Source organism: Penicillium diatomitis (genome assembly GCF_028827545.1).
Source record: "Penicillium diatomitis strain IBT 30728 chromosome Unknown utg000004l_segment0_segment0, whole genome shotgun sequence".
NCBI lineage: Eukaryota > Fungi > Ascomycota > Eurotiomycetes > Eurotiales > Aspergillaceae > Penicillium > Penicillium diatomitis.
The window spans coordinates 276662-299621 of record NW_026623176.1 but is presented as its reverse complement, the minus strand read 5'-3'; the positions used below and the strand labels follow the sequence as shown (position 1 = coordinate 299621).

General features: G+C 50.8%; 7 protein-coding genes across 7 annotated transcripts; 4 read left to right on the top strand and 3 right to left on the bottom strand.

Annotated features, from left to right (window-relative positions):
• Window positions 1-1123: 1123 nt before the first annotated feature.
• On the top strand, window positions 1124-2111 carry N7539_003423 (Endoglucanase-5; the record flags this gene model as incomplete). The annotated part of the gene is made up of 3 exons (XM_056933025.1): window positions 1124-1195; window positions 1310-1375; window positions 1461-2111. 3 exons carry the CDS (start codon window positions 1124-1126, stop codon window positions 2109-2111), a joined length of 789 nt encoding a protein of 262 aa, XP_056790566.1.
• Window positions 2112-5108: 2997 nt separating this feature from the next.
• Window positions 5109-6387, bottom strand: N7539_003422 (pepsin-like aspartic protease; the record flags this gene model as incomplete). Its single annotated transcript, XM_056933024.1, has 2 exons — window positions 5109-5964; window positions 6065-6387. 2 exons carry the CDS (start codon window positions 6385-6387, stop codon window positions 5109-5111), a joined length of 1179 nt encoding a protein of 392 aa, XP_056790565.1.
• A 1534-nt stretch (window positions 6388-7921) lies between these two features.
• On the top strand, window positions 7922-8236 carry N7539_003421 (uncharacterized protein; the record flags this gene model as incomplete). Its single annotated transcript, XM_056933023.1, has 2 exons — window positions 7922-7968; window positions 8041-8236. The coding sequence occupies 2 exons, from the start codon at window positions 7922-7924 to the stop codon at window positions 8234-8236; spliced, it is 243 nt and encodes an 80-aa protein (XP_056790564.1).
• A 394-nt stretch (window positions 8237-8630) lies between these two features.
• N7539_003420 (uncharacterized protein) lies at window positions 8631-10479 on the bottom strand (the record flags this gene model as incomplete). Its single annotated transcript, XM_056933022.1, has 2 exons — window positions 8631-8957; window positions 9040-10479. The coding sequence occupies 2 exons, from the start codon at window positions 10477-10479 to the stop codon at window positions 8631-8633; spliced, it is 1767 nt and encodes a 588-aa protein (XP_056790563.1).
• A 1219-nt stretch (window positions 10480-11698) lies between these two features.
• N7539_003419 (Zn(II)2Cys6 transcription factor) lies at window positions 11699-14114 on the top strand (the record flags this gene model as incomplete). Its single annotated transcript, XM_056933021.1, has 5 exons — window positions 11699-12107; window positions 12188-12393; window positions 12458-12843; window positions 12914-13501; window positions 13607-14114. The coding sequence occupies 5 exons, from the start codon at window positions 11699-11701 to the stop codon at window positions 14112-14114; spliced, it is 2097 nt and encodes a 698-aa protein (XP_056790562.1).
• A 1189-nt stretch (window positions 14115-15303) lies between these two features.
• On the top strand, window positions 15304-16933 carry N7539_003418 (FAD-dependent oxidoreductase; the record flags this gene model as incomplete). The annotated part of the gene is made up of 4 exons (XM_056933020.1): window positions 15304-15711; window positions 15849-16572; window positions 16643-16721; window positions 16801-16933. 4 exons carry the CDS (start codon window positions 15304-15306, stop codon window positions 16931-16933), a joined length of 1344 nt encoding a protein of 447 aa, XP_056790561.1.
• A 1135-nt stretch (window positions 16934-18068) lies between these two features.
• N7539_003417 (aldehyde dehydrogenase family protein) lies at window positions 18069-19632 on the bottom strand (the record flags this gene model as incomplete). The annotated part of the gene is made up of 2 exons (XM_056933019.1): window positions 18069-19500; window positions 19574-19632. The coding sequence occupies 2 exons, from the start codon at window positions 19630-19632 to the stop codon at window positions 18069-18071; spliced, it is 1491 nt and encodes a 496-aa protein (XP_056790560.1).
• Between the last annotated feature and the right edge of the window lie 3328 nt (window positions 19633-22960).

The following is a 22960-nucleotide window of genomic DNA, read 5'->3' as shown; positions in this document are numbered from 1 at the left end:
TCGAAATTGTGGGCGCCAGTGAGATACACTCGCAAGACTGAAAATGTCGAGGGCCCAGAAATTCCCAAGTGCAACAAGTCTAGACGAACGTCAATTTAACCGGCTGCAGAATGCAGGATGCCGGGATACCCCGCATCTTCACAGACTTCTGCCCAGTCGGACTGATTCTGCAACCACGAAAAGGGAAACCCGTTGAAGGTCATTGCGGCAGGTTCTCCGTGTTGAGAAGAACAAGGTATAGTGTCTTGAAGAGGGACGGAGGCAAAATTTCAAAGGTCCGGTGATCCCCTGGCTCGGACACCATGGGCTGTTTATACCACACCCTTCTTCCTCTAGGGCGCCGATCGAGCACGTTGTGAAAGAGACAAGGGTCATTACCCGAAGACTTGTCGGCAATGCATCGAAGCCTAGCACTCGCATGGGGTCTTCCATGAATCAGAGATGCATGCAAGTGAATGCGAATCGTCCTTCAATTCCTAGACGGGAAACATCCTCGGGCAGTCGCTCCGTCGGTTTCACCAGGTATGAATCGGGGAGAAAATATTTCTATTTCTTCTGAGACCGCATAGGTTACAAACTTACTACCTCGCTTGTTCGAGACAGTAGTCCATACTCCACCGTGATGTTTGATCCGCCTCCACTTCCATGCTTAATTCTGTCCCAAGTCACGTTAAACGCATTTGACATCATTTGTTTTGGCTGAAATGACCAAGTACCAAGGTTCAAGTAGCGGGCCGCAGCCCGTTCCAAAAGTGGCCAACTGGAGACCCAAGCGGGAAAACAGACCGACAACATGGTCGAATGGGTGTAAATTGAATCGAATGTGGTTGGAAAAAGTGAATCCAAAAGATCACAGGATTGACAAACTTTCTGACTTGGTGAGGGTTATGGCAGCAAGGTGACCAGCATTCGTCCACTTGGGTGGGTGAATGTCCCGGATGTTCATTTCCACATGCGCAATGAAACAACAGCATCCGGACTGCCTGGATATCTGCGTCAAGGGGGAAAGTGTTTATGATTTATACCATTGAGTACCAGCCAGATCTCAGTAACAGACCGTCAAACAATCTTCTGTTTTTTTTTCTCTCAGCCTCGCTTTATTCAAGTGTGACGTTTTCCAATCATGAAGGGCGGTGTTGCAGTGCTCCTGCTAGAGCTCTTCACCTCGGCGGCGGCATACAAAGCCACCACCACCGTGAGTTCATCTTCTGGCTGCAATACATTCCTCTCAGCTTCACCTCACCTTGCTCGTAGCCACGACTCACTAGTGACTGAAGAACACCAGCTGACGAAACAAATGAATGAATAGAGGTATTACGATGGCCAAAAGGGCGCTTGTGGCTGTGGATCCGGCTCGGGATTGTTCTCTTGGCAGGTAAATTAATTCTCCGATGTGCCTGATCTTGGCCCCTGAAGCCGATATCGAATCTCGCTGAGACTAAACCCTCCCTCACTTGCAGCTTGGCATTGGCAACGGTGTATACACCGCCGCAGGTTCTCAGGCGCTTTACGACACCGCAGGTGCCAACTGGTGCGGTGCCGGCTGTGGCAAGTGCTACAAGCTCACATCCACTGGCGCACCCCCTTGCACGGACTGCGGTACCGGCGGCGTAGCCGGTAAAAGCATCATCGTGATGGTCACCAACCTCTGCCCTTACAACGGCAATCAGCAATGGTGTCCTAACCCCGGCGCAACCAACCAATACGGGTACAGCTACCACTTTGACATTATGGCCCAGAACGAAATCTTTGGCGATAACGTGGTGGTGGACTTTGAACCGATCGCCTGTCCGGGTCAAGCGACGACCGACTGGCAGTCTTGTGGCTGTTATGGCCAGACGGAGACGGATACCACTCCCGTAGGGTTGGAGTCTGGAGGCGGCGGTAGCGGTGGCTCTTCTCAATCGTCGACCACCACTTTGCAGCAGAGCACCACTACTCGGACGACTTTGACGCCCACGACAACTTCGGGCTCGGGTTCGGGCTCTTCTGGTGGAGCTCAGTCGGTCTATGGACAGTGTGGAGGTAGTGGATGGACTGGTCCAACAAACTGTGCCTCGGGCTCCACGTGCAAGGCTCAGAACCAGTGGTACTCGCAGTGTCTTCCTTGAAGAAGGATGGTAGGGGTGAGGAATCTGCATGAGAGTATTGTCATCGCTCGGATACTACTCAGATCGAAAGTTGGTGCTCCTGAGGACCGTCCTCGGCCCTTTGCGGTTGAGCATGGTTGTCTCTTTTTAGCAATCCATTCATTTATATTTCCAGATTTGGGAGCCGTTCAGTGTACTATGACAAGCACATTAAAATGTGCGTCTGCAAAGCCTTGAACATCAATCGCTGTCAACGTGTCGATTTGCAACTGGCGGCTGTCCCTGTAGCGATTCAATCTTAACAATACCGCTAATATGCCAACAGAAGTCATCCGTAACTCGCATTCATTGGAGAGGGCTCAGTCGACAGGCAGGAGTGGAGCATGATCGCCAGTGGTGTAATCGAGATTCTTGCAACTTGCGCGACACAGTCTTGTCTGACCCGTCGAAGTGTTCCATAAAAATATTGGAGAATTCAACTTGAGCCTCGACGAAGACAGCGACCGGTCAAGGGTCCTTGAAAAATCCAGTGACTTCATGCTGGCCTTGACCAGTAATCATTCCTTCAGCGATGGAAGGACGTTGGCAAGAACGCGGTGCGAAAGAATCCAGCTTAGGATCTCGACTTGATTCTTGCGGTGGACCGTGGCAGCGAGTGACTCTGCTGGATGGGCAGAAGTGGATAACGTAATCCACGGCCGACCGAGCCACACGGCCGACCGAGCCACCCACCCCCATTACACTACTTTGAAATCGAATATCTCCACTAACGCCTATTGAATTTGCTAAATAATACGATTTTTACATGAAGTAATCCTATGGCCAACTTGGCCACATCCACTGCAGGTAGGCGGAGCCCTCCTGACCGGTTACATTAGCTGATTAGGCAAATCGGGCCCTTCATGCGATACTACCTTATTAGCTTCTACTGGCTGAATTAGCTGCTAGACTAGCTATAGGCCCTCTTCGATCGTTAGGCCTCCTTCGTGTATAATCTACCTAGTCGATCGAGTACGCTTTTGCCGTTTCTTTTTATTCGATTAGCGTAGATCGGCGTTCTCCTACGCTAGTAATACACCGCTATATAATAAGAGATAGGCGCCCTTAATAATCTAATTAAGTATAAGTTTTAATAGCGTAGGCGGGCTATACGATCGCTTTTTAAGAAGCTCTTTAAGTATAGAAGCTTACTTCTCTAGCTATATTACTATCTTAGGCGTTTTTAGGGTAAACTAGCTAGATCTACTACTTAGTCGGCTTAATAGTAGTAAAGGCGTATAAAGTGATATATTAAGCTTAGAAAGCACTCTTTTAGTACTAACTAGTATAATACTAGTAGCTACGAAGCTACTTTGAATAATCTTTAGCTAAAAAGCTTCTATCCTCGCGCGAGGATAATCTACAAGAAAATCAAGCTTATCGATATAATTATAGCCTATTCGGGCTAAGTCGCTCACGAAGCGACCGTACGTATGCTTTAGTACTATAAAGTACCTAATATTAAGCGGCTATAGTAAATAAGATAAATATAAAGGTATATAAAGTAGTATAATATTATTTTCGGTATAGATTCGATCGAATTAAGGTATAAGATAGCTACCGTACCCGTTAAGGATTAATAGCCGAAATCGCCCTCGTACACACGAAGTAGTGTATAGAATAAAGAGCTTTTGAAGCTAGCGAAGGCCGATCTTATCGGTAGTCTAGCCGTTAATCGACACTTTAATTCGCTAGTCGCTAGGGAGATTTAATTCAAACCAACTAGCGATATAAACCTAGCCTTTAAATATAATATAGGGCGGTAGCGAGTAGCCGTTAGCGTATATTACTTCGATCGTAGTAACCTATTCGCGATTACTAGGCTATAGAATCGATCGCCGACTGTAGTATTCTGCCCGCGTAATAACCTTCTGTAATAATATAAGGCCTATCGCAAAGCCTATCTTATTAAAGTTATAGATATCCTCCGGTTATATCCTATTCTCCTTAATAACGCGTTATACTATTAAAAACTACTCTTTTATAGACTTTAGATCCTTATTAAGAGTATACTAATAGTTATATCGCTTTAAGTAGCGAGATTAAAGCTTATCGCGCTATTTAACGAATATTAATACCTAATTAACACTAACCGTTAATAGGGGGGTTATTCTACGCGCTACAAGAAGAATATTAGCTATTTCTCGTATAGTAGAGGGCCGGGGGGCTACTCCACACGAATCTATAGATAGTATCTACTCAGTAAGCGAATCCTCTTCGTATTATATTAATTTATAGCTAGATAGGCGTATATTAACGCGTCTAATTCGGCCGGCTACGCGGTGTTGTAGGGTAGAACGAGATAAGTCGTATAGCTTCGCTGCTACGCGAATAGATTTAATGCAGCCATTTTTGATATCTTTAAGGGCCAACAGGACCTTGCCCTCCTGACTAGCCGATCTCTGCGAAGATTCAGTACGAATTGGTGGCATAGTAGGTTGTTGAAGTTGGTATGTAGGTAGAAAGACGCGATTTTCGATGGGGTGGCTCGGTCGGCCGTGTGGCTCGGTCGGCCGTGGATTACGTTAGTTGCCGAGGCTCAGTACCTTAGTCAGCGTGAGTGGAGTGGATGCGTCCCTGAGCCGAGCCCACGGAACAATAAACTTTGACTGCGGCACAAATGCTTGGCCATTGGCTGACCGTTGGCTGGGCCGCTCAGGGGAACTCCTCGGATCCATGGAACGCCGACAGGTCGATTATTCGGGAAATTTGTGTGCGAGCGTTCTTTTTGGAGACACGATCCGGCCCCCTCCAACGGATGATTTACAGGTTCGAGATTTTGAATATGTTGTTGTAAAAGTATGTTCATTATCATGTGCGTGTCACAATCAAGGGAGACAGGTTGGTCAGGCCCAGCCTGCTATGTACATAGGGATAATTTGCATCGGAGAACTTGTGATCCCGTTCAAATCACTCCCTTCTTGCCTCGCTGTCCCCCGCAAGTCGTGCTCTACTCTGGACGGCCCCAAGTAATTCCATCTAAGCCTGGGCAGCGAAGCCAAGACGGGGACCGGTAGAGTCGAAGACGACATACTGGCTCTTCAGGAAGATGTCACCGAAGATAGAGAAACCGATGCCAGAGTTGGACTGGATCCCACCCAAGCAGGTGGAGCCAACCCCAGAGGGTCCGTAGTTGATCAAGGAGCCGGGAACAGTAGCCGTGTATCCGTTGATGACCACGCTGAAATCGGGAAGAGTGGCGGAGCAAGGGAAGATGTATCCACCAGCATACTGGCTGTTCTGAGCGCCGCTGACTTGAGAGTAGTACTGGCTAACGACAGAGCTGGGCAGCAGCAGCAGAGTGGTACCGGTGTCAGCAATACCGCTGAAGCCAGACCCGGTACGGGAACCGGCCTTGTAGCTGGAGACCCTGAAGCTCCAGAAGCCCTGAGAGCTGTCAACGTTGGTGTAGGTCAGAGAGCCCTTGTACTTGGAGGAATCGATAAAACCAAAGTCATAGACACCAGGCTGCTGGTGCTTCAGCGCGACAGCAAAGACGGGCTGAGCAAGGGTGCTCTTGACGGTGTCGAAGAAGGTGGTCTGAGCACGGGGGGAGACAGTGTTGATGCTGCTGAAAGCGAGACCGAGGAGACCGTCGTTGTTGACGTCCTGCTGGAACTGAGAACTGATGGACTTGGCAGCCTCGACAGCCTGGCCGGTGGCCTTGACGCCACCAACGGTGACAGTGTCGCGGTAGACATCACCACTGGCGCTGCTGCCATCGCCATAGGAGATAGACCAGGTGTAGCCGTTCAGCTTGGTGCCGCTGGTGCTTGGGTTGTAGACGGAGTGTCCAGTACGCTCAGAGGATGGCAGCTCGGTAGAGAAGACCCAACTAGAGATGGGTTAGCGAGAGAACGTTCTTGATAACCATCACGTCGCAAATCTCCAGCCAAAATAATGAGAAAAAAAAAGAAGAAGAACGGTTGACTTACAGGTCGGCAGAACCGGTATCAAAGTCCAGATTCAGGGTGCTCTGGCCGATGGTGACGGGAGTCAGGTACTCCTCATCGTACTGAGTGGGCGTGGTGACAGCAGCACCACTCTGCACAGCAGCAGCCGCAACGTGAGATGGCACAGTGGCCCCAAACTTGGACAGGGCACGACCATAGGAGGCAGCAAAGTTGCTGGCCTTGGTAGCCGGGCGAGGGACCTGGTTCACGGAGAACTTGCCGTTCACCGCACCGGGAGCCGGAGCAGCTGAGGCAATAGAGGCCAAGCCAGCCAGGCCGATGGTGATCTTGCTGAACGCAACCATGGTGTCAGATCACGAAATTCGTGGAAGTGAATTGAGAGAAGATTGACCGCGATGCTGAGCAGGATGAGGAGAGCAAAGGAGATGGGGACATCTTGTCACCTTTATATTTCCAGTGGGATGCCAAGTCGGTTGCGAGATTGTTCACCTGCGATTGCGATTTGGAGTCGATGGGGTGGCATCATTCAGGAGATTCACTGAAGCGACATGACCGTTTGGGTTAGATTGACCAGCGATCTGCGAGTCCCGAAGCGTGCCCCGTCGGAGGTCCACGAAGGAGCTTCTGCGGTGGATTTCCAATCATCGGACCGCACGAGCTCGCACCCTATTGCCTTACAGGGATACCACAGCACGAAGAGCCAGACCAGACGATCATCTCGTCTCTGCCGTTCCGAGTCGAGACAACTGGTTGTATACAACCAGGTGCCCCATCGAAAAAGGGTTGCCAATGCGCGATCTTGGCTGTTTTCGAGTTGTATCTCAGGTAACAACCGCGCGGAATAGCCGAGCCTTGATGTTGGACATCAGATTCCTCACTCGGTGGTGGTTACCCATCACCACACATTGTACGCATCTTTTGCGAACTGGCTGCTGGGGCTTCAGTTGAAATCAACCGCGGCGGCGGCGATAAGCCTTGGCCGAATTCTCCAAGCTTTGGCATCTCTTGAGTTGATCTGACTGGGCAAAGCTTAGCGCTTTTTGTCTCTTCTTCAGTCTCCCGAAGGAAGGTCGCATCGCCCGCTCAGGGCTACCGGAGTCAGGGCCAATAAGGGAGTTTGACCCAGCAAAGCCAATCTATCTCAGTCTTGGCTACCCCGCCGTCTTCGTCGCGAGATCCAAAGAGAAACGTAGAATCGGCCTGTTGGTCACCCCCGCGTGTGGGGCCTGAGCAGCGCCCATCACGGGATGAGCGGCCCTGATTCACGTGCCTGGCTTGGATATCTCTTTCCTAAGATCTTCATCGCGAATCTCCTTATCAAGAGGGCGTACCAAGATCGATGACTTGTCGAGTCCTCTGAAGTTTTCGTTGATTTGAGACTTGCTACAATGCTCGGTCACCACTTAGTCTCCGGGTGACGATAATAATTCTTATCAGTTTCATCATTTTTATCATTTTTATCTTCAGGGAGACCAAGAACTGGAAAAGTGGCAAGCCACCCCCCACTCGTTTGGATTACTCCTGATGGCGGGAGGAGGGCAGTCGGAACGACAGCACCGACTGGCGCGCTTTTCCAGCATGCCTCCGATCAACTCTGATGAGATTTTAGAGTCCCTTCCGGACCACCGGCGTGGCGCATACTTGGTGGCTGTTGTCGAAACCGTGAAGAATCGATTGTACCGGCGGGCCTCCGGCACTGCTGGCACCGGTCATCGGGGAGTGTGCTCGAAGGGAGTTAGCGCTTGACGATCTCCGTGGAGAAGCCCAAGTGATTGGGCATGAGGCCACCGATAAGATAGCCTCCACTGCGGGTGTGACCATTGACGGGCACAATGCCCCTCCAGGACCGACCTTCTGATTCAACAATTCATTCGACAAATGCTCGAAATGAGCTGGCAGGGGCTGACAGAAGCCGACGTCTTGGCGTGAGGATCTTGACAATGCCATGCATCCAACGAGGACCGAGGTGCGCGAATAGTAACCACCTGACCGTGAAGGTCGGCCACTTCGAGGCCCCCAGCGACGTATGCGAACGAGGTGGGAAGTGTCGCAATTACTGTTTCGTGCATGGCGAACAACAAGTCTGTCGTCCATGCAAAGCGCCACGCCTTTGGGGGTCCATACGGATCCGTCCCCAGTCTATCTTCCGAGGCGAAGGCATCCGGTCTTGGCATCAAGGTTACGATGGCGTGATACGAAGAAGCACACTCGCGCGATCGTTATCGGGAATATGCATCAGATCGAACAGTGATGGTGACGAGGACTCACTAAATCACGTATTATTGAGAACAGGGATCTTATCACACTATCGCGTGCCATTGACTGCACATGGAGCATGCATTTGTTCTACGGCGTGCCAATGCGAATTGCTAATGGAATAATTGTACTCATGTGACGTGATGAAGGACAGCAACTGTTCTCTACCTGCTGGTTTTAGTCAGGTTATGGGTTGATGGAACGCGGATATCAAGATTGAGGGACCTTGTATCATCCGCCATGCGGGTTCATCCTGTTGAAAGGTCAAGGGAAAAAACTGGAGCCTTTGAGAACGAGCCTGGCCATTAAGAGATGTGCGATGTTCCCTCCCTCATTCAGCGCCCTCAAGGTCCGAGCCCGAGTCTTGATCTTCCCAATCTTCCGGGTCGTCTTCCAGAAGACTGACCAGCTGGAATAGATCGGCTTGCGATTGAGCCATCTGTTCTGTGGGCTGGCCTGGACCGGCCCTGGCTCTGAACTTCTCGGTATTGGGCCGGTCAATCGATCCCCCGGGTCTTTTGCGTGACGCGTTGAAAATATCCGGGGCCATACTGAGAATGCGAATCGCTTTGGTTGGGAAGATTCGCGATGTGTTTTCATCTCTTCGTCCGTGATGGTCACCTGGGATATTCGCGAGGGGTCTTCTCCAACCAATAGTCTGTCAAGAAATCTGTTAATTTCACTTTTACAAAGCAATTCGAAGAACCTGCAACTTGGGACTCAATGAGGGTACAACGAACAGTAAATGTAGTCAAGATGGCATCTTCACATAGGGTCATATAGCTAACGGGAACCACAAGCTGGGGTGCTGAGCTGGTCCATATAGAAAACGATGCATTTTCTGCTCGACTTGCGTCTCTCACGTGGTTGTCGTGGCCTAAAGAGACGACATAGATGCGGTCTTGTATCTCAAAGAGTATTCGGTGATGACGCACCGCAAGCCAGCCTCCGAGGTCGAAATTAGATCCGTTTGATGCACACTCAATGACAGACCCATGACAGGCGGAGGCGGAGGCGGACTGGTCGCGCAGCGAGCTACGCCAATTGGGGCACACAAAGACTCGGCCCGCTCGAGAGAATCCCACGAAAAGCTCGCCGTCTAACATACCAGCACCCCACTCGTCATCATCAAGGGCTACGGTATCGTCGGAGAGTGGCAGCGCACCCTTTGTGACTTGGACCGGTGTGATCACTTCACGCCGAGGGCGGTTGGGTCGCTGAGCTTGATTCGAATGCCCCGTTTCCGCATCCGCCACCACATGAGGAGCGCAGATGTGAAATCTCTCGGATCCATTTGTGGGCCGCAGGATACCCAAGAATGCGCCGGACTTCTTGTGATATGCGTAGTATCCCTTTGTTCCCATCGAGTAAATGACTGAATCTTCACTCTGATCCAGATGGCCCACCGCTCCATGTTCAATGTCTATACAGGTTGTCAACCTTGGAGGTTGCTGGGTCATGTCATATACAAAGCCTTTCCCTGCGTTCGAAACGACACACAGGGTCCGATAGGAGAGTTGAAATCCACGCGTCTGGACCTCGTGGTCCAGAACGGCGATACGACGAAACTCCCCCCTGGCTGCGCCCTCAAGATCGGTTTTCCAGACCTCTACGGCGTTTCCCTCGCGATCAAAAACAGCCACTCCGTCTTCGTACTCGAGGTGCGCGTATGGACGCACAGCGTCTTCGTCGCGATCATACGTGGAGGGCAGGCGCCAGATCATTTGGCCCGAATCCATATCAGTGACGTTGAATCCACCCTCGTGGGCGGTGGAAAGAATCAACCGGCGTTTGAAGTCTGCCCGGAAGCGCCAGACGGAGTCGTTGCCGACCTGCAACACGGACTCTTGATGGACCGGTCGTTTCGCCGCCCAGTTGTGGGCCAGTAGAGTCTGACGCTTGCATAATTCCTTCCATGACGAAGTACCGCGATAGTAATTCGTAACACTGGATGACTGGTTGAGGAATTTCAGATCACGAGAAGCGTTCTCTGGTTGCGCAGTTTTCGATCCAGCGCTGTAGATGGCATCTTGATGGGTGACGTCAATAAACTGATGCCAAGCCTTTGAGACGGCTAAAAGCGACCCGAGCGTCGACACGGGCGAGAAATCGAGAATGCGAAGGATAATTTCTGGCGGCAAGATTGCCAACGGATCATGAAGGTTGAGATTTCGGACCATAGTCTTCTAATGAATGAACTTCCAGCATCAATGCCCAGTAATCAACAGTTTACAGTAAATTCAAGCGCAGCGAACCAAGGAGAGAGGAATTCTGGACTGTGTCGACTGTCGAGGATGTAGAGGCATTGGACTCGGAACATGACAGCGACATTCTGACAATCAGGTACCCGAGCCCACCGCCTACTCATGGAAGTAGGACGACAGAGTCACGTGGTGCTGCTACTTTCATTCGGGCTTCGCGTTCACACTTCACAGAATGCTTGCGCTGCAACCCCAGTGGCTGTCACCCTCAGTACGGCGGTATCTGATCACGAGCAGTTAATGTGAAAGACTTGTCCTTGGACGAGTTCAGGGCTACACTATTATTCGAGATTGGGTCACAGGTAGAAGACATTTTGCTAATGAGACGATTGAGTCGTGACATCCATGGCGCACTTTAGGTCCCTCGTGCCTAAGGTAAGTGGTCCACCGGACAGGTTTCGTGTGTACACCCTCAGTCCTTTTATTCGGTGGTAGTGGAAGTATATAGGGCCATTAGCAAAATACCTATATCACCCGAAGCACTGACGCACAGCGCGTTCCGGCAGGTCGATTTCAGATGAACAACTGTAATATTCTAAATCAACGCATCAATTACTCTGAGCCTTACTCCGTATCAGATAGAGGGTTTATGATTCATTAATCGGTGGCTGAGTAGGTCATTAGACGATTCTCTTCAGGACCTTTGATGGTCAGGTAAATCGTCTCGGGGTGTGTTGGCGACGTTTCACTCCACATGCGTGGTACTTACCCACGTGACGTGGTTGAACTTAGACCAACTTACCAACTCGAAGCTCTGGGCTTTGCTTACCATTCCGAGGGCATCGGACCGAACACCGCCTCTTGTACTCTGAGTGTACTGACTCAATGAGTACTCGGCTCAATTCTAGTTGAAACCTATCTACCTCCTGACAAGGCCTTGAATTCGCAAGTCTGGGGTTTGGGGTCTCAATCAATAATGTTTCCCATCTCAGACGCATTAGCATCCGATTATTCAAGACCTGTTGTAGTCGAGCATCTTCCAGACACATCGAAGTGTACCGAATTAGTAGATTGTCCTCAAGCATACTACTAGGACGCTCTGTGGTGACGCAGCTTCGGCACGCGATGGCCCCCCGCATTTTCCCCATTGCCGCCTTCTTATCTCGCCATCGTCTCACATCCGCCCATACCTGTCAGTATGGGACGCCCAAAGGTCCTTCCAGCAAATCGTTTGCGGGCCAATACAGCCTGTACTACATGCCGTGCGTCCAAGAAAAGATGCAGTGGCTCCTTCCCATGCACCAATTGTATTCATAAGGGTCGCGCGCAGACTTGCATCCCCTTTAAATCAGCCTCATCATTCAGATCCCCCACCCTAACGCGTGCTCGTCGGGAACCAGCCGCATCTCGACAACCCGTCGGAACAAGTCCCGCTTCACCATGTCGAGAGTCAAGATTCAACAACATGCAAACGCGCCCTTCGAGGCTTCGAGAGGGAAGCCCATCTGACCAGCAGCTTGAACGGTCCTTCGAGAATGGCTCGCGATCACCCGAGGCAACCCATCGAACACATCCTCGTATGCTCCGAAATCTTCAGGGTGAAAGAGGTCAGTCATTCTTCACAAGCAAATGACTATGCCGAAGGCCTGGAGAGAGATTCTAAATAATTATCGCCGTAAACCCACAGTCTACGTCGGCAAAGCCGCCTCTTTGTCCTTTCTTCAGCTTCTGCGAGAGACAGTGACCCAGCACATCGGCCCGTCCCAATTTTCTCATAATTACAGAAGTGAAGACATGCTGGAGACAGAAGCCCAGCATGATTTACTTGATTTTTCAGAAAATTCTTGCAGTCTTGAAGCCAGAAGAACCTTCATCCAGAAGTTTTCAATTGCAGTATGGCGATGAACATCCGACCCGACAACTATGCGGCTAAAGCACTACTAACATTGACTCCTAGACTAGCGGACTCATCTACCTGGGTCAAGATACCACCAAACTGCTCACAGAACCACAAATATTGAATTCAAGTCAAGGACTGATTCATGCTGCCGTCGGAGATCTTATGATCGCCATTGGAGCGCAATCATGTCCGAATGATGCGGATAATGTGAGAGCAATGCGGTTCTTTGCTGAACGGGGTCAACGTCGCGCATTTACCAATATGCTCGAGGACCCAAGCTTGGATTTAGTGCGCGTATTCCTGCTTTTGTCGTACTATATGTTCGGGGCCTGTCGTCGGAATGCAGCTTTCATGTATCTTGGTGTGGCCACCCGGGCGGCAGTCGCATTGGGACTCCATGTTGACTCTTCTGGGACGTCTAGCCCTGCGAGCCAGACGAGCAGGTGAGAATTTGGCGCACCACGTGGTCCTGACCCTTTTTTCTTTGGGATAAGCACTCACCCATCTCACCAGATCTCAAATTTGGATGAGTCTTTGCACGGTCGATCTCTTGACGAGTTCGATTCTGGGGCGACCGGCGGCTACGGCAGGACTGCTTTCATGGAGTCGGGTTGACCTTGTGCTTGGCTCATCCCCGGTCGCATCGGGATTGCTCGCTTCATATCAAGTTGCCTTGGTAGTTGACGAGATTACTACTCGGCTATATAGCAAACGTGCTGCTTCAACCGAGACGGCGGATTCACTGCTAGCGAAACTGAACAGCTGGAGCAGTTTGCTACCAGAATCTTTGCGGACTCCTCTTCTGAAGGACGATGACCCTGATGCGTGCCAGGAACGAATTATTGGAAATATGCACGTTGCCTGCTTTTACCACTTTGCTGTGATTCTGGTGACACGACCATTTTTGATAACCACTCTGAGTGTTCGCTTGGCTCGGCTTCACCAGACATTGACCGCGGCGACATCTCCAGAACCGCTTGAAGAGGATCCGGCACATTCCAGACTAGCAGCAGCATGTATTGACTCGGCCGTTTATATGCTTCAGACGTGCAGAGAGGTCCATCAATCAGAGATGCTCCTTAAACAAATGACCATTCTCAAGTAAGACTGACCCCTCCCCTTGATTTCAAGGGACTTACCTTGAGAATCTCCCCCAAATACTGCTTAGCATAGGCTAACTTGGATCAAATTTCTAACATAATGCAGAGCCCTTATCTTTGCTGCCGCCCTTGTCCTGGGGTTCTCCATGTTCTCTCACCGTAGCGTTGATACCGAAGTCGACAATGCATTCAGTGGAGCCTTGCAAATTCTGCAAATGCTGTCACATCAATCCGCACAAGCAGCCCACTACTTGGACATACTCACTTTGCTTGAGAGCGCGATCAAGCAGCAGCGGCAACGCTTGTCAGCCCAGGCACGACATCGTCGGAGTCAATACGTGAATCGGATCTTCAGTCTGAGCGAAACTCCCTCACTGGCCCGGGATCAAGACCAGGGAACCGAGACCTGTCAAGGCAGTAGTATAACTTCCGTACAGACTCAAGGTGGTTTTTCCTTTCCCTGGACTTCAGACGACATTGAGGGAGTTCCATTTACTCCTCCAATTGTGGACGGGGGATTCTTAGACTGGGAAGGGATGGAACTTCCATTGTGGGATAGTTTCCCATTTACCGAGCCAGGCTCATCAATTCTGCCTGGAGCAGTCATGGAATGAGCACGCAGTTCCGTGACGCTATGCATACAATGAACGTGTCGGCATTTTGAAATTACCCCTCGCATTCCGTCAGCAGTCCATAGTAGTACAACTTATCCGGCAATGTACGTCAGACCTTGCTGGGGGGAGCATATTCACCTATCTATAATGTTTGTTTAACGTGACTTTTGATTCGCCTCAGTGCCCTGCATCGACTTCTCCTGAGCGGCGGACTTGACCATCTCCAGGGGCTAATTCGCCGCGACGATATCTCGGTATGCAGTGGCCAGCGCACGTCTATACGCCAAAGTATACACAATTTGAAGCTGTAAGTTATTCAAATATGTAATGATCAAGGTTGTCTTACTTCCACGGAGTACCTAGGAATGTAGTTCTAATGGTAATTTATCGATTTCAAGACGAGGAAACAGCCAGCTCGAGGTTGGTCGGGAGGTACTTGATGTCTCGTCGGTTTGCTGCTGCTTGTAAGTCGGATCAACGAATTTTCGGAGGCATTTCATCCTCTCTTTCAAGGCAAAAAACACTTCCTTCAGTTGTTCAATCGACACAACTCAAAGCTTGTCAAAGCCTGTCCTTACACAAGTATGCCGGAGCTGGGCCTTGATCCAAGGCCTAAGCGTTAGGTGTGGTTCATCTCCTTCATCAGATTGCCGAGCTTTTTGCTATCAAGGATGTACATGTAGATGAGCTTATCTCCGAACTCAACCCTCAGCGCAGTCATGAATTTATGAATTTGAGCGGCAGCCCCCGACTCAACATACCACCTCACGTATCGCCGCACAATGGAGAGCAAGCCTGACATGGACAATCCGGCGATAAGCGGTGCGCGGCCCGCTACTCGGACGGCCCGCCTCAGGCGGGTGCACTTTCCGCCTCGATAGCCTTTGGGGACCAAAGCAGATATATGATCATGTGCGTGTCTAGAGTCGTGACGATAATGATAAGACAGAGATATAATGAGATCAAATCGGGACTCTTCTCAACGGAAATTTCTCCTCTAAACAACCTGACCCAGCTTTTCTCTTTGTCTCTTGCAACCTACAACAGAACAACGTTATCGAAAGACGGTGTTCCCTCAACGACACACAAAAGACAGAACTAAGTTACTTCATCAACCGTTTTTTTTTTTTCCCACCCGTCTCGCGTTCCATTTTCTTTCCTCTTTGTTTTTTGACAACATCCCATCACCATGTCCGGCTGGAGAGAGTTAAGCGTCGGCGTCATCGGCGGCGGTATTGGCGGCATGTCCGTTGCCATCGCCCTGCGTCGTGCCGGCCACGTGGTGACCATCTACGAGAAATCTGATTTCGCCGGTGAGGTCGGTGCCTCTGTGTCTTGTGCTGCAAATGGAACCCGATGGCTGTACGAGTGGGGAGTGGATGTGGCCAAGGGTGATCCTGTCGTGTTGAAGAAGTTGATCAACCGCGACTGGAAGACCGGAGAGCCTGTGAGCGTGTACGACCTGAATGATTACGAACAACGTTGGGGATATGCATACAACATGTTTCATCGCCAGTACATGCATTCCATGCTCAAGGATACGGCCCTGGGGGAAGATGGAGAGGGGATACCGGCAAAGTTGATGGTGAACCATCGTGTGAGTTATACTTGAATCCTTTTTCTTCTTTCCATTATGTTTCCTTTACTTCCTTTTCATGATCATTTTTCCTTCTTCTTTCGGGGGAACCAAGCTGCAAGTTCAAAAGCTAATGGACCCTTTTCCAAACGACCCAGTGCTGCGACATCGACATGGAAAGCCACACCATCACCTTTGAGAATGGAGACCAAGTCAAACATGATCTCATCGTTGGCGCTGATGGAATCGGATCCGCTGTGCGACGTATCCTGGGCATCAAGCCCGAGAAACGCCCCTCCGAGCAGAGCTGTCTGCACGCCAACGTCGACACCGAAGAAGCCGTTCGCCTTGGACTCGTCGACTATTCCAAAAACAGCGCCCTTGAATACTGGGGCGGCCAGGAAGGTAAATGGGACAAGATTGTGCTCTCTCCTTGCAACGGCGGAAAGCTCTTGTCTTATTATTGCTTCTTCCCACGCGCAGTCGGTGACTACACCTCTCAGGCCTGGGGTGTAGAGAGTCGACCCGTGGAAGAACTTCTCAGTCCCTATCCCGAGCTGGACTCACAGGTTCTCAAGCACCTGTCCATTGGTAAGGAGATCCAGCCATGGCGCCTGTGGGTGCACGATCCATACCCCTACCTTCAAAAGGGGAGTGTCTGCCTTCTGGGCGATGCGGGACACCCGATGATGCCTCACCAGAGTCAAGGAGCGTGCATGGCGATTGAGGATGCGGCCGCATTGGGGATTTTGTTCAACAGGAAGTATTTCAACGGTGATATTCGACAGTCTCTTGAGGCTTATGAGAAAGTCCGTCTGCCTCGCGTGACTCGTGTCCAAGCCTCGGCTGCAAAGGCGGCATACAACATCAACGAGCGAATCGGTGAGTATCTGACGAGAGACATGCGAAAGCCGTAGCGAGTCAACTGGCTGACGGTCTTTCGTCCTCACAGGTTTCTCCGTGAACAAGAACATTCCCACCTACAAAGTTGAAGATCCCAAGAAGGTTCTCACAATCGAGGAGATGAATGCGTAAGTGATCACAATGCAACGATAAAGAATCGACAGTGTACAAGTGGATGAGGACATATCATACTGACGCAGGTCTCAGCTACGACATGTACCACGACATTGACGAAAAACTAGCCCACATCCGAGGCGTCAAGTACGAGGATCCTTACATCTGCGGTCTACCCTATGGCTTGGAGCTTCCGAGCGGGGTGGTTATCGGGGCTGCAGCATAAGCAAGTTGGTCATCGAGCGTTCAATAACCAGGCGTTTTATGGTTCTGTATGGGGATGATCATGAGCCGGAGTTTTCTATTTGATATGTTTCATTTCTTGACAGACTACCTCTTAGTGCGATAGGGAATTTCGGGAGACCAGATGAACACCTTCCTAGCGGTGTTTTTCCCCTTCCATTACTTGTTTTTTTTTTTTCGAATGATTAACAGGTCAACTATGACTGTCATTATGTCATATGTGTCGTATTATTGACAAAGTATTCCTTCGCGGCCATAGCAAAAGTCAGTAGCCCTAAGCAAATCAAGTACCAATGCATCTGTACCTCCGTATTCCAACCTCCACTGACAATCCTGCACGAACCACTCGTCAGAGCTCACGCATACACATTCTAGTTATACAGTAGGTCCTCCGCCTCAAAAACACAGTCTCAATTTCCATCCAAATGTACTGAACCCTTGCCCAATCCCACAAAAGAATACTCATCATGTCCTCCCTTTCCCTCTCCAGACAAGAAATACGCCTCGAGAAAGCGTGAACGGTCACAGTAACACCAACACTGCACCTCATAGGCCCATACACGTACCTGACGTCTGGTGCTGTGGATTCGAGATTCGGACGTCTTCGTGGTCTCGGGGTATTTCTATCCGAACACGTCGAGCGGGCCATTATTGACCCGATCGAATACGTATCTGACTTACGCCCTAACTGGCTGATCCGCTCGTGTTGTCATGACCCACGAGCTATGGACCGGATGCGATGCCGAGGAAAGTGTTTGGGAAGACAGATGTCGGCTACTGCTTATATTTTTCCTGATCTAGGCTTTGTGTTCCTGTATGATTATCAACCTTGTGGAATGTACCTCTTGGCATGTCCTGACGATCCCCAAGAAGACTCTTCGATCGGTTGGCGACTAATGCGTGGAGCATTATCTTCTCCCTTGATGAACGTTACAGAAACCAAGACATGTGCTCCAGAGTCCACGGCTGTCAATTTGATAGAGCTATATACACATTTGGAAGATATCTGATAGCATACTTGGGTGGGGGAAGTGGATCATGTAGAAAATGTAGAACGGGGAATGGTTGTAAAATCGTTGCCTCATAATATTATTTGCACACAGGATGATTGGTATGATTTAACCGAAGAGAGCATCGCCCAGGCGGTAGTGAACGGTCTTGACCTGGGTGTAGTTGTCCAGAGCGTAGGATCCGAGCTCACGGCCCAGGCCGGACTGCTTGAAGCCACCGAACGGAGCCTGGTAGGAGATCATGTTGTAGTTGTTGATCCAGACGGTACCGGCCTTGAGCGCGTTGGAGACACGGATGGCAGTGTTGACGTTCTTGGTGTGGACGGCGGCAGCGAGACCATAGCTGGTGCTGTTGCCGATCTTGATGGCCTCGGCCTCATCCTTGAACTTGGTGATGGCAATGACGGGACCGAAGATCTCCTCCTGGGCAATCTTCATGTCGGGCTTGACGTCGGTGAAGACGGTGGGCTGAATGAAGTAACCCTCGGTACCGTGGCGCTCACCACCGACAGCAACGGTGGCACCCTCGTTCTTACCGTGCTTGATGTACTCCATGATGCGGTCGAACTGGAGCTGGGAGACCTGAGGACCCTGGAAGGTGTCCTCGGCGAAGGGGTTACCCAGCTGGTTCTTGGCGGCACGCTCCTTGAAGCGCTCAACGAACTTGTCATAGATACCCTCCTGGACCAGCAGGCGGGAACCGGCACAGCAGCACTGGCCGTGGTTGAAGAAGATACCAAAGTTGGACCAGGAGATGGCGTTGTCGATATCGGCATCGTCGAAGACGATGTTGGGAGACTTGCCGCCGAGTTCCAGGGTGACCTTCTTCAAGTTACTCTTGGCGGCGGCCTGCAGGATGGTACGACCAACAAGGGTGGAACCGGTGAAGGCAACCTTGTCAATGTCCATGTGGCTGGAGATGGCAGCACCGGCGGTGCGGCCGAAACCGGAGATGACGTTGATGACACCGGGAGGGAAGCCAGCCTCGACGATGAGCTTGCAAGCGTACAGACCAGACAGAGGAGTCTGCTCGGCGGTCTTGATGATGACGGTGTTACCGGTAGCGATGGCAGGGCCGATCTTCCAGGCCCACATCAGAATGGGGAAGTTCCAGGGAATGATCTGACCGCATACACCGACGGGCTCGTGGCGGGTGTAGGAGAGGGTCTCGGTGTTGGTGTCGATGGTCTGACCGGTGATCTTGTCAGCCCAGCCACCGTAGTAGCGAAGGCAGCCGGAGGCGGCGGCGATATCACCCTTGGCCATGGTGATGGCCTTGCCGTTGTCCAGAGCCTCGATGGCGGCGAGGGTCTCGATGTCACGCTCGAACAGGTCGGCCAACTTGGTCAACATGCGGCCACGGTCTGAGGGAGTCACATGGTGCCAGGCACCCTCGAAGGCCTCACGGGCAGCCTTGACGGCGACGTCGACATCCTTCTCGGTGGCTTCGTGAACGGAGGTGATGACCTTTTCGGTTGTGGGGTTGATGGTCTCGAAGGTCTTACCCTCGACACCCTTGACGAACTCGTTGTTGATGAACCTGGAAGGAGGCACAAGAGACGCTGTGTTAGCCCAGAAGAAGAAGCAGCGAGATCAGCACAGGTCACACTTACAGGCCAAGGGGCTGCTCATAGGTGAGGTTGGGGGTCTCAATGGTCGTGGAGAGCGACATGATTGCGAGAAGAGATGAGACGAGAGAAGACAAAAAAAAGGGTATCACTGGGGAAGAGACAAGTCAAAGGAGGACGTTGATCAATTCGCCGAGAGCAGCCGGTTTATATACTTTGTAGGGATCTGGTCGAGACGGCGATTGTATGCCCAGAATGAGGGGAGGGGCAAAGAGCTCCTCCTTCTCCTCCTCCTCCTCATCTCAACGCAGTCATGACTTTCGCCTTTCCCCCTCTTTCGTCCCATTGCCCCCTCCAACACGCTTTCCCCCAAATTGCAATAATTGCCAGGTTGCTACTGAAGGAGTTCCGAGACCCGCGCGACGGGAATTGCGGGGTTGCTTCTACCGAGGGTGGATGCCAGGCGGAACCGCCCCATGCACAACCGAAACAACCCAAGACCCAAAGGACGCAGAGGTCTCCGCCCGTAACCACTGAACAGTAACACCGCTCGGCCGAGGACCCCTTCACGTAGGCGGTAGACAGCACCTCTCCCCAAGCCTGGTTGGGGAATGGGTAGTCCGGTAGTGGAATACACATTACGGTATATTACTGTAATAGTGTATACTACTGTACTGTGCCATACCATACTGTACTTATATGGGTACCCTCGGCTTCCACAGCAGATCCCCCAACTGCATCCCCACTTGGAGCTCCTCCGTGGCTCCACAATCACCTTGTCAAGAGGAGAGGTTGGATTCAGACGAACCAAGGGGTCCAAGACTCCAAGTCAGCAGCTCGTACAATAAAAACCTGTATTACATTGATGTTTCGTCCTGGTCTTGCTCGTACATACTGTTCTGACCTTCTTAAGTTCTTACTGTTCCGCTGTAGCTCAGCGAGAACGTACCTCATGAAAGGTACAGTCGTTGAGTCTATGCATCATGCATACTACAGCACAATGCAGCGCACTTGATGCCTACTGAGCTGCGACACACCTATCATCTTTACCGAATGTCCAAGGCTGACATGGTGAGATGACCGAATTTGGTAGATCCTTGCATGAGTTCGTCGAGCCTCGACACGGTCGACGCAAGCCGGTCTGCTTCTCTAGTCCCCTACTGCGTTGGATTTGAATGGCGGATGTGGTTGCAGCCTCTTTGGATGATCTCATGCACGCGGTTAATCATTTTCGGACCGAGCATTTCCTGGCTCAATTTATGACTCAGCGCATAATTCTCGGTGTTACACAAAGACATCGAATTTGGAACCAACCTGGTAGGCTGGTAGTGACTTGAGCTGTGGTAACTTGTTAGTCCAGTATCGACATGGCTGACATGGCTGTGTGCGTAAGTGCGTAAGACTTACAGTACTACTACTATGTCCAAATGCACATGTTCGATTGCTTATGAGTTACTTCCTAGTTCATAGCTTCATGCCCATGTCAAGATGATGGAATCATCGACATGCAGTACTTCTGGACGATCAGGCAGCGAGACATGATACCGTGGTATTGAACCGGGACCCGACTTCATCACTTCACTCCCTCAGATCTATACCTCGAGGTTCCAACTGCTGCCCGGTCCGTGGGCACGCAGCCGTTGAGGCTCCCCTTTATCAAGCGGAACTCTCCTATCCCGGTCTCGCGTTTAACTGTTCGTTTCATAGAAATTTGAGGTCATCAGGTGGGCAGTGAGCTGAGTCTAATAATCCAAGCTTGTCATTCAATGAATAATTGCCACGACGCATGGCCATCATTGAGACGATAGTTGTACTATGTTCATCTGAGAATTGGAACAATAGTCTCCTAATCTTAAAGCATGTCCTGATAAGCTCCCCAGAACTGGAGAGTACTAAGGAATCCTTAGTAAGGCCTAACTTATCGTCGAGTGAGCTGGAGGGTGACATGCTCCTGCCAAGAAAGCCATACCGTTCATACTTTTCTATACTTGAAGTTTGCATCACTCGGTCATAGATCTTCCCGATCCTCCCACGTGTCTGGGCCATCATTGAATCTCAAGCAAGGATCGCTGCCCAATGATAAAAGATCTATACCAGTACAGTGGCGTGACTGCGACCTGTTCAGATGGGTACAGATCGTCGCGGTTTATGGACCTTTGTCAGATCAAAGTTCATTTGAGGTCCTGTTTGAGTGAATTGACACGGCACCCAGGCACTGAGTGGCGAGAGTGCCTTCTGCCACTCACGTGCGTCCATACAAAGGTACATGCTCGATTACACCCGTCTTGTTGTTGTCTCCAAATATCAAACACAATATCATCTCCGGAGTCTGCGTGCTATGACCTACAAGCCTGGCGCTTCTCGCGAAGGGTTTGGTAGGTGGGATTCCACGCGGCCAGGCTCTGCTTCGCTATCTGAAAACATATTGGCTGTATCCTGGTCTTTCATCTCCACCGTTTGAATACTGCACAAGTACACCTTGCGGCGTGCGGTGGTGATCTTACACAACACTTTGAACACACCACCGGGACAGATGATCGTTGCCTCGAAACTCAAGTTGACGGCCGCTGGCGGGGTAAAAGACGGTGGGATATGGGCCACCGAGTCAGGAGCTTTCCCCCCCCCCCCCCCCACCTAATTGTGGAGTAAAAGCACCACTTACGCACGTTCGCAGTACACTACTAACTGCGTAACTACTGTGCCCTGTGGAGATTGTTTTGTGTGACAGCGATTCGATTTCATCTATCGCGGGGTCCTAGAGTGAAACCCTAATACATACTTAGTACCTACCTAGTACCTCAATGGACAGGGATACAAGTCCACACGGCCATTCATTAGCCCTTGGCTGGCAACGCTAATTCAAGGTCACGTAGGTATGAGCACCTCGATCATTCAACGATAGCCCATCACGTCGACCGCCGTCTCTACCATCATCATTTATTGTGTCTCGTCACGATAATATCGCCCATCAAGACGGGCGCAAGTCCTACCGGATCTAGACAAACCTCAATTGCCCCCCGAAGACCGAAGTTACCTTAGTGCCAGTGTTGCATGGAGTCAAAATGGGTCTCGAGCTCCCTGACTGGTGGCCCGGGAGACTTGGCACAGGTGGTCCGCGCCACGACTCACACCAAAGGTGCATGTCGCGGCTTTGTGGCCAAAAGAGGTTTTAGCTTCATGGGACCCATTCTGGCCATCCCTGAGAGAGAGAGAGAGAAAAAATATGAAGGGGGTGGAAACACGCGCGCGCTCTCTCTCTCTTTCGATGTGGCCGCTCTACGGAACTCTCGCGAGTTGGATACTAAAGCGAGAGATGGAAAGAGTGTGGAAAAGAGGGAATTCAAATTCCGGGATGTAGAAGAATACTTCACTGTAGATACTTTCTGGTAACCTACCTAGGTAGTGGGTACCATAATACCTAGTACGTATGTA